This window comes from Anoplopoma fimbria, chromosome 12 (genome assembly GCF_027596085.1).
Source record: "Anoplopoma fimbria isolate UVic2021 breed Golden Eagle Sablefish chromosome 12, Afim_UVic_2022, whole genome shotgun sequence".
Lineage (NCBI taxonomy): Eukaryota > Metazoa > Chordata > Actinopteri > Perciformes > Anoplopomatidae > Anoplopoma > Anoplopoma fimbria.
The window spans coordinates 7,972,218-7,982,652 of NC_072460.1; the positions used below are offsets into that span (position 1 = coordinate 7,972,218).

Consider the following 10,435-nt stretch of genomic DNA (forward strand, 5'->3'; position numbering starts at 1 on the left):
AATTAAATAAAGTGTTTGAAATTTATGTAAAACATGACATTGAAGAGGAATTCCGAAAGGATGCAGAAAAATGTTAATGTGGTGGAAGAAAGAGTATTAACAGAATAGTAGACGTGTTTCCAGACATACAACACAGTAAAATATTGAGTCATATATTCATTTATTTACAAAACTTCAGCTCAGTAGAGAGCTGCAGGCATGATGTATTTTTGTTGATCAACTCAGAAGTTAGTGCGCACTGGTTCCCTCCACAAAAAGACAAACATTCCTCCATTGAATTTTGGATTATTGCAGAAAATAAGATATGAGGCAACGTTTATGATACTTTAGAAGATTATCTTCACAAAAAAAGACCAAGTTTATGACTTTTGAAGTATAAATGCAATCAGCAAAAGTAAAAAAAGCTAACGCTCACGTCACCCCCACTAAGCATCCAATTAATAATCTGATTTCACACACTTACCTCCAATACAAAAGCCTCTCACTCAAGGCGAAGTAGTGAGTAGATGAGTTTCAAAGTTTGGCGTGGAGATGGACAAAACTCAAGGCCTTATAAGTCTTTGAAAATAGAAAATATATATATATATTTATATAGAAATAAAGCTTTGGGTCACTGAAAGTGCTTGAATTTTTACATTTTGTGCAAGAATAGGTCACGTGCATGCATGAGTGATTGAAGTCCAATGATCCAAATTAAACAGTGGCACTATAAAACATGTCGGCGTTGAAACAATAATAAATCTTGATCCGTGTCTCAAACTTTGCGGGTCCTTGAATTTGAGAGAACTGGATGTTTAAGAAGGTGTAGGAACACTGTCTGTATATTTATTAAGCCACTTGTTAGCAACCACCTTTTTAAAGACATGTAAAAGCTTGAAAATGCACACGTGGAGAACGTATTTTATGCAATAGAATTATTTTTTAAAATCTCTTAACCTCCACAGACCTTATTTCAAACATCTAACTGTAGACCCATTCAACAAACCCACTGACTTAGGGACGAGGAAACATGAAGTGCTAACATACTAACGCATCTTCAGGTTTTAGGACTCATTCCTGCAGCAATCTTACATTTTGAACAGAAAAAAGGAGGCTCTGTTGTATTTACAAGAAAGAAGCTAATAGTTTGGCAAATAAAGAGTCTGTTGGCATCTGGACTGGAGGGAAGATTAGGCAGTGGTGATGTTCTCTAGCTGAGGTTTCTGGTTGTGTCTTTGTTTGAGTTGAATTTAACAGCTGTGATCCTGAATGGGGGTTGTGGTTGATGGTCACTGAGGTTTTGCTTGACGAGTCTTAGGTCCAGGCCTGGATCCACACAATCCTCTCACCGTTAATGTGTTGTAGACCCATTCAATCCAATCAGGTTTTAAAAGTATTTGTTCCAGCTGGAGGATCTTTACCCAAAGTCATAATTTGAACAGGGAGCTGATACATAAGTTACTAAAGGACCTTTAGATTTTAATGCTTTGAGATAACAGGTGAAATGTCTTATCATGTCCAAAACCTGGTCTACATGCCCCCAGTCACGTTGAGGTCAATGGGCTGAATGGAAAACTGAGGATTTGATAATGAAATGGCAGATGACTCTAATGACCTGTGAAGAGAACCAAGAACAGGGTCACAAGAGTTCACAACAGTAGGACAGCCTTCATTATCTATGTGTGTTCTGTAACGGCCTATACCTGACAGCATATCCCTCAAATCCAAGAGCTGTGATGAAGATGTTGATGAGGACAGTGAAGAAGACAAACACGGTCGCTGCGTTGTTCATCATGTTCAGTTTGGAGTGTTTCCTCACATCGTTGAGATCGTACTTCACTGCTGACACAGAATGGCACAAGCGCAAAAGCTAAGTGAGCTACATGATGAAAGAAAATAAAGATAAGGACAGGGAGAGCAAACGTTGTACAAGAGCAAGATACCCTTTTTTTATATTTAAGGAAATAGTATTGGAGTTAGGAGGGGAGTTTAGTTATGGATTACAAAAATAGACTGTGCTGATTGAAATAGAACAACTGTCAAATTAGAAATTGAAGGTAACAAATAAATGCTTGTAACTGAAAATAAATGTCAAATATTTGTATTATCACTAAAGAGTGGAGCTTAGTGTTTGATCTGGCTACTAAATGTAGTACAGCAAGTCTGACAAGTTAGTTTTGTAAAGAAGGGATCTGAAAGTGGCAGCTCAAAGAAAATATATATAACACAATGCAAAGACCAATGAAGAGTTAAAGGACCAGTTTGACATTTTGGGAAATACACTTATTTGCTTTCTTGTCCAGTTAGATGAGAAGACTGTTAGCACCCTTGAAATATGAAGCTTCAGCCAGCAGCCTGTTAACATAAGTTTGTCCACATGACAAAGTAAAAATGTTGTCGACGTTTTAGCCAAAATCAAAGAATCTGGGCTTCTGACATCATTTTACAGCTTTGAATGCATTATGCAAACTGTGCACCAATGTTCTCTTTAGCGTCTATTGTCAGGCTGACATGGCTGGAGCTTGTTGGATTGTCTCCTCTTGATCGTTCAAAATCAGCCAGCCTCTCAGAAAAAAACCTAGTCTTTGCATGGCTGCACTGACTCTTTTCACCTTCCAAACTTACTTCAAAGAAATGTTATGAAGATATGAATGATATCAATTGCGATGCAAAAAGTCTGAGTGACTTGCCAATAAAGACGAGCAGCAGCCCCACTGAGACCTGTAGCATGATGGACAGAGTCAGCAGGACGATGAGGGGGACGTAGAAACGGTAGTTAGGCCCCACGTAGAGGACGGTCTTCATCTGGGACGAGTTGGCCATCAGGAGGGCCACGTCCAGCATGCTCTGAGCCGCAGTCTTCTTAGTGGCGTAGTGATTCATGTTGATGCGCCGGTACACCTTTCCAGGGGGGGCTGTCTGTGCCTGAAGGTTGAGATGACAGGTAAGGTGTGAGGTGCGATTCTATAGCCACTGCTGCCCCCTTTGACTTTTAAGGATGTGATTAACACGGTTGTTCTTTTGTTCTCTTTTACAGGGCTGATTGTCTCCGTACCATGTGACAAAGTCCACGTTTGTTCCAAACAGAGAGGTGTTCTGTATTTTGATACTATGCTCTCTGTATACTCAGGTTGTCAGAGGAGAAGTGGGAGTGTCTGAGCAGCAGCAGGTGAGAGAGAGAGAGAGAGAGAGAGAGAGAGAGAGAAAAACACTTCTAGAAACAAGAACATGAACTGATCCTGTACAGGCATGTCAGGGAGATTGAACTGACGTATTTGAGGTGTTGTCAGAGGGCTGGTACTCTATTGTTCTGTTGGTTTGTATAAACCACATCAGTGGCAGAGGCATTTTCTCAGGGATGTGCCCAGTCCTGTAGGTAGACGGGAGTCACACCCTGGTGAAACTCTCTCTGAGTCACACCTTCATTCATCTCCACGTACAGCTGGCAGCTATAGAAACACACACTGATTTCACCACTGACTTTTCTGTAAATAGATTACAGATTTGTATTTACCAGTGGTTCCCTCAGTTCACTCTCCTTGACGTGCATATAAATATATATATATATATGGTATTATTGTGTCTGACAAAATAGATCAGAAACTGAATAGAATGTAACGGAATAGAATATTACATAAAAGAACAGAACAAAAAAAGAAACAGAATAGAGCGGCACAGAGAAGCTCAGAGCAGCGTAGAGCATAAGAGAACATGAAATAGAACAGAATAGAGCAGTAATAAGAGAGGGCTTGTAAGTGTGTGTCGCTTACCTCTATGTCGCCCACTTTATTCAGAGCCATGTCTTCTCCGTTCAGTCTGTACGCCGTGTCCATCTTCCCTCTCTGAGCTCTCAGGAAACTGTTGGTGTGCTGGATGTGAGCTGTGTTCTAGAGCCACAGAGAAAGAAGACCAACGAGTCGGGCAACTCCTCTAGTCACAAAGACAACATTAGTGAGATCCCTCCCACTGTGTGACTCTCTCTTCTCTTGAACGAATGCTTGAATTACACTTCAACATCTCACCTCACTTCTAAATATAAGAAATGATTTTACCTTATAAATAATAATAAGTTTATGATTCAAGGTGTTTAAGTTGCTACCCAGAATATAAAGGTTCATGGTTCTCTCTCCTCCAAGTGAGACAAATCACTCATAATCATCAAGGTTCTTTGACATAATGTTTGATAAGAACAAGAATACAGTCCACAACTTTGATTTTAAAGCAATTGCTTCTTTCATAGTTTGTGATTATTTTCTTGCAATAGAGAAAGTCAGGCCACTGAGACTGGAAGTAGTTTAGGAGTAGTTTAAAGCAGAGAGGATTTATTGTTTAAAATACTACGATCATTAATCAGAATTCAGTATATGTATTACATTACATTACATTATTACATTACAGTCATTTAGCAGACGCTTTTATCCAAAGCGACTTACAATAAGTGTATTCAACATAGGTATTCAAGAGAAGTCACCAGAAGTCATAAGTGCATCTCCTTTCTTAAACAAGCATCTAAGAGCATAAACCAGAGCAAAAGTATAGTGCAGTTAAATTGCAATCAAACTATTAATCATCATCATAATCATGTATTTATATTTATATTTATATTTATATTTATATATTTATTTATAGTTTTAGAGCCCACTTCCATTTTTTGTATTTCTTGTTTATGTGTTTTATTCGTAGAAGTATTCCAGATCAGTAGATGGCGATAAAGAGCCCAAAAAGCTGTTTGCCAAACACCAATAATAATCAAAGGAAGAAAAACACAGAAGAAGACGAAGAAGAAGAAGACGAAGAAGAAGAAGAAGAAGCGTTATCCAATCCGCTTGGCAAATGGCGGGTGCTTTGAAAGAAAAACAACTTGTCCGACATGTTTATGCAGCATTACAGGTACAAATCTGTTAATCAAACATTATTTTCCAGAATAAGGAAAGACATTGATGTTTATTACTCACTTTGACAACGTGGTGGATACATTTGTTGTTACGTTACTAGGATTTGGCCATTTACGATGTCTGCAATTAAAACATAATATAGTTAAATATTTAGTTGAATTGTTTATGTTTGTTATAAGAATGTAATGCATTATACATCCAAAACAATCCAACAGTCTACATTAATGACTGTTAATAATATATACATTGAATGAGGTCAGGTTTTCAGTTTACCACTGTTACTGTCCCTTTGCTGTGTGTATTAGTGACAGAGTAATGGAGTATGTTGAGTATGTTTTTATGTATATGGAGTATGTTTTTATGTATATGGAGTATGTGGAGTATGTTTTTATGTATATGGAGTATATGGAGTATGTTGAGTATATGGAGTATGTTTTTATGTATATGGAGTATGTTGAGTATATGGAGTATGTTGAGTATATGGAGTATGTTGAGTATATGGAGTATGTTTTTATGTATATGGAGTATATGGAGTATGTTGAGTATGTTGAGTATATTGAGTATATGGAGTATGTTTAGTATATGGAGTATGTTGAGTATATGGAGTATGTTGAGTATATGGAGTATGTTGAGTATATGGAGTATGTTTTTATGTATATGGAGTATATGGAGTATGTTTAGTATATGGAGTATGTTGAGTATATTGAGTATGTTGAGTATATTGAGTATGAGTATATGGAGTATATTGAGTATGTTGAGTGAGTATGGAGTATGTTGAGTATATGGAGTATGTTGAGTATGTTGAGTATATTGAGTATGTTGAGTATATGGAGTATGTTTTTATGTATATGAGTATATTGAGTATGTTGAGTATATGGAGTATGTTTTTAGTATATTGAGTATGTTGAGTATATGGAGTATATTGAGTATGTTGAGTATTGAGTATGTGGAGTATGTGGAGTATGTTGAGTATATGGAGTATGTTTTTATGTATATGGAGTATGTTGAGTATATGGAGTATGTTGAGTATGTTGAGTATGTTGAGTATGTTGAGTATATTCAGTATATTGAGTATGTTGAGTATGTTGAGTATATGGAGTATGTTGAGTATATGGAGTATGTTGAGTATATGGAGTATATTGAGTATGTTGAGTATGCTGTCTGTGTTGGTCTGTGTTCAGGCTGCCTCGTGTCCCTTGGTGGAAGGTCTGTACCTGCAGGAAGCCGACACCATGCTGCAGCTGCTGTGTGCTCCCTCTCAGCAGCGCACCGACATACTGGCATGGATCTGCAGCAGGTAGGATAACAACCACAGAACACTGAGCCTGTTCTCACCTATGACATATGATTTAAAAGCAACTTACCTGTCCCTTTCACAGCATCAACCCAAGCTTTGCCAACTCCAAGACGATGGCGGTGAAATCCCACGGCCCAGAAGTTTTGACTAAAGGTAACATTGTCAATGGCTCACTTTCTCTACACGGTACATGTTAAACGCTGTTGCATGTCTATTGATGGACACTTAGACTCTTGCACCTGCTCTGGTCTCTTCTGGTACAAACAGAAATGGCTGTGCTCGGGCAGGAATTGATGCTGTGCAAAGCAGATGACCTGGACCTGATCAGGGTGAGAGGACGCATCATGCTGGTGTAGATGTTACTAATTTATACGTACAGGATTCCCACGGGCATGGAAAAGTCAGTGGTATTTCAAAATGTAATTTTCAAGGCCTGGAATTGGTTAAAATCCTGTTGTGGAAAAGTTTTTTAAGAATTTTCTTATGTTTAATGAAAATAATTGTGACTGATCCCCTGTGGATAAGGTATTTGTCACTATGAACAGAAAATCTCCTTTTTCATCTTATATAATTAATCAAACTATTCATCCAGGGTGAAGCGAGCCCCCTCCGGCAGCTTCGGTTCCTAGAGCAGCTCTTAACTTTAGTACCTGGCTGCAAGAAGTCTGCTGGAACCGGACCGGATCGAGAGATGCTGCTGAACGAGCTCTACGCTGCTGAGAATCTGCCTCACCTCACACAGATGCTGGAACCCACGCTGGACCCCTGGCCTGCAGACATCAAGTATGTATGCTGTCTTTTCACACACATAATATCTATATATTTGACAATGTATGACTTAAAGTTAACTTAAGGCCTAAAGTTACACTATAGGCCCCCATACTTTTTTAGCAGTCCATTCAAATGGGAAGGATTTTAATCTAAATCCCTCTTCTAACTGTACACCACTGAAATATTCTGTTACTATGTGAAATAATCACCGTACAAAAGCCTCAGATGCTCTAACTTTTGTTTCACTGGGACTTTGAGTGTTAGTCAAATAAGAGGCTGTTTTGGTGTATCTCCTTTATATTACATTGTTTCCTGTTATTGTCCTGCAGCATCAGTGCAGAATTTAAATGAGTCTGTTTTGTCTCTTATTTCTATTCCTTACCTCACAGGGCTTTACGCAAGGGCACCAGGACAACTCTTAAGCCCAGTAGAGAGGAGGCTACTGACCTCGCCACCCTTCTACAGCGGACTGAGTCAACACTGGAGCAGCTACGGTCACAGGTACGGGGCCGTCCTCTGCTCTGCTTTTGTGTGGCTCCTCCATCCTCCAGTGAGCCGGAAATCGGTCTCAGCACTGTGAAATGAGATCTGTGTTCATGCTACCTGCAGCATCACAGAGCCTTCAATTGAAACAGGGTGTCCATGCTAGATTAACCAACGTATGAATTCAAAATATTTGCCACACACTCCGAGCTATTTTGTTCTTCGGAGCATAAATGCACTTTTGTCTGGACGTGCCTAAATGCCATGGTAGTAGTAAAGTGTTGGCTAAAGACTCTGTTCTCCTCAGTGTGAATTCCTGAGCAGCGAGGCGCAGAGCCCTGGCGTCTTCTCTCCGAGCTCGCTGCGCGTGGCGGCGTGCGACCTCCAGCTGCTGATGGCGACTTTCAGCCATGTCTTCGAAAACCGACTTGAGGGCTTACTGCAGCAGAGATCCCCCCAGCTTCAGCGCAGAGACCGACGTCTTCCAGAGATCACACCAGCTACTGCTGGCCTTCGTCATGGTACTCTTAAATAGAATTATAATCACAACAAACTTTATTTTAAAGTACTCACACAGGGGGGAGTGGATCAGAGTGCTCTACAACAAAGTAAAGAAACAAGAGAAGAAATGAACACAAACAGAAAACATGCAAATGCTGCATAATCAAACCAAGCAAAACCAGCAGAACATGTAAAAGACAGGTTTAAAACACAGGAAGCAGCAGCTATTTAAAGGCAATGCTGCATAAATATGTAATCAATTGAAGTTTAAAAATGTTCACTGAGGAGCTTGCATCTCTTAGTTTTAGGGAGGGACTTCCATGCATAATTAAAAAAGGTAGGGCTGCCAACTTTCTTATTTGTGCAATGGTACAAAAACAAAAACAGCAGCAGAGGATCTAACAGGGCATAAAGCATTATAAAACAATAAATAATTAGTCATGTAGGCCGGTCCCAAACCAGTAGATTAGGTTTTAAATCATGTCTAGCTCTCTTATTGTTTGTGGACCAACTCATAAAACATCCAGAGTTGATCTGCATCCACTTGTTTAAATGGCACTATGGTCATCCCTTGCGTCAAATGAAATGGACATTTCTGCAAATAAATATCTTGACACTTGTTTCCTATTGCGCGTGTCTCATTTCTCAGGAGCTGGAAATGCTAAAGGAAGTATCTGAAGCTTCTGTATCCGTGACTGAGGAAGTGAACCAGTTCCAAACACAGCCGGGCTACCGGAGCCGAGGGGAGAAGCGCAAGTTGCGTAAGTGAATATTCTCTCTCACGTGCACACTCGCATTAAAATCTGTTGGATGTCGTTAAATCTTTGTTTCCTGCTTCTTCTTCTTTCTTTTTGCAGCGGACCAATTGGAGGAACTCACCAGGCGAATTCGAGACTTTTTCCCCCTGCTTCCTTCCTGATGGCCTACCTAAACCTTGGCCAAAAAGACATTCTGGAGTGAGCAAAGCACTTTACACCGTGTGGTAATAACGAGAGTCCCATCTGTCGGTGTGTTAAAACTTTAAACAGCAAAGCGGAATTGTGACCAAAAATGAGTGTTGTTTATTTCACAAAGGTTAAAGGGAGCGTTCACCCCAAAGAGAAACTACATATTTCCTCCTAGCTTTTTTGCTATCCATCAGTCTAGATTGTTTTGGTGTGAGTTGCTGAGTGATGGAGATATCTGCTGTAGAGATGTCTGCCTTTCTCTACTATAATGGAACTATTTTCTCCATGAAACTGCTCCCAACCATGTCTGTGGATTATCTTGAGTAACCGGGTCAGGATTTCTGGAAAAAGACATCACTGTTGAGGTTATTAAATGTATTTTTGGCGCTTTGGGCACCACAAGCAGAGTGACATTTAGTCCCATTACACTGGAGAGAGGGCACACATTCCAACAGCTGATATCTCAAACACTCTGCAGTTCACACCAAAACAATCTAGATTGATGAACAGCACTACAGCTAAGAGGAAACTGTGCCTTTAACCATTGATCGTCAGATAGCTTCAGTATGACTGAGGCATGGTGGAGGTTTTGTGTCGACACATCGTAACACTGGCAGCGATGTTTTTTATGTTACTAACATGAATTGCTCTAAGAGCATAAAAGTTTCAGTGAGCGGGTGTCTGTTGTTGATAATAGTTTAATAATTGAACATGTCCTGTGCCGTACTCAATGTAAATGTTCACATTGTCTTACTGAATAAATGTAAATGTTAAACTTCAATTATATTTCCAACAGGTTTTATATTAAGTTTCATTTATCGTTTTCATCTTTCATTTTGTGATGTATCTTTTAGGGTTAGTAGTGATCAACTTAAAATGTCTCAGGTAGTTTATACAAAGAAAAAGCTAAACATTCACTGGTTCATGCTTCGCCCACATGAGGATCTCCTGAGCTGCTGTGTATCATATCAAATGGAACATCTTATGGATGGATACAACTAAATGACATTATATAAAGTGTAGTGTAGCGTATGTGCATTTTAATCCCAGTCTCCTTCACGCAGACACCTGGCCAGTCCTGTTGCTTCAATGCTACACGGGATTCAGTAGAAATGTAGCACGCAGCCTTACTTTAAACCTGTCTCACGCGTGTGCACAACTCACCTGTGCGAGTCATCGTGTTTTAAATATTAAGGTCTTAGTGAAGACGTGTGTGTCTGAAGTAGTGAGCGTCCAACTGGAATAATGAGAGGTTTCTCTGTTTTTGTGTTGAGAGAAAAACTAGTTCAAGAAAACAACAGATGAATGATTGATGCACAAATCAGTTTGTGGGTGAAGTGTTCATTTAATTAAACACATTGGCCTTCATTTAAAAAAAAAAAAAATAAAAAAAAGCCAAACCATCTGAGATGGAGACAAAAGCTTGAGGACTGCAGACATTTAAACAGCTTTTGACAAAAGGTGAAGCGAAGCTGGTGTCTTTTGCGAACCAAGACATATTTCCCTGCTTCTCTGTCTGATTTAACAGAGTATTAACAGCAAACACAACAAATGAAGTAGGC

The 10,435-nt window shown here is 39.4% G+C and overlaps 2 protein-coding genes across 2 annotated transcripts; one reads left to right on the forward strand and one right to left on the reverse strand.

Moving 5' to 3' along the window:
* Positions 1-1,509: 1,509 nt before the first annotated feature.
* si:dkey-93l1.9 (uncharacterized protein LOC562339 homolog) lies at positions 1,510-3,812 on the reverse strand. Its single transcript, XM_054609900.1, has 4 exons — positions 3,750-3,812; positions 2,670-2,904; positions 1,683-1,821; positions 1,510-1,594 (listed from the first exon to the last, which is right to left on the reverse strand). Exons 1-4 carry the CDS (start codon positions 3,810-3,812, stop codon positions 1,510-1,512), a joined length of 522 nt encoding a protein of 173 aa, XP_054465875.1.
* Positions 3,813-4,756: 944 nt separating this feature from the next.
* Positions 4,757-9,116, forward strand: haus7 (HAUS augmin-like complex, subunit 7). Its single transcript, XM_054609417.1, is given in 10 exon segments — positions 4,757-4,869; positions 6,056-6,171; positions 6,254-6,324; positions 6,439-6,500; positions 6,764-6,954; positions 7,332-7,443; positions 7,733-7,846; positions 7,848-7,946; positions 8,576-8,687; positions 8,784-9,116. Coding segments are annotated over 10 exon segments (996 nt in total). The 5' UTR covers positions 4,757-4,812; the 3' UTR covers positions 8,846-9,116.
* The last annotated feature ends 1,319 nt before the right edge of the window (positions 9,117-10,435 follow it).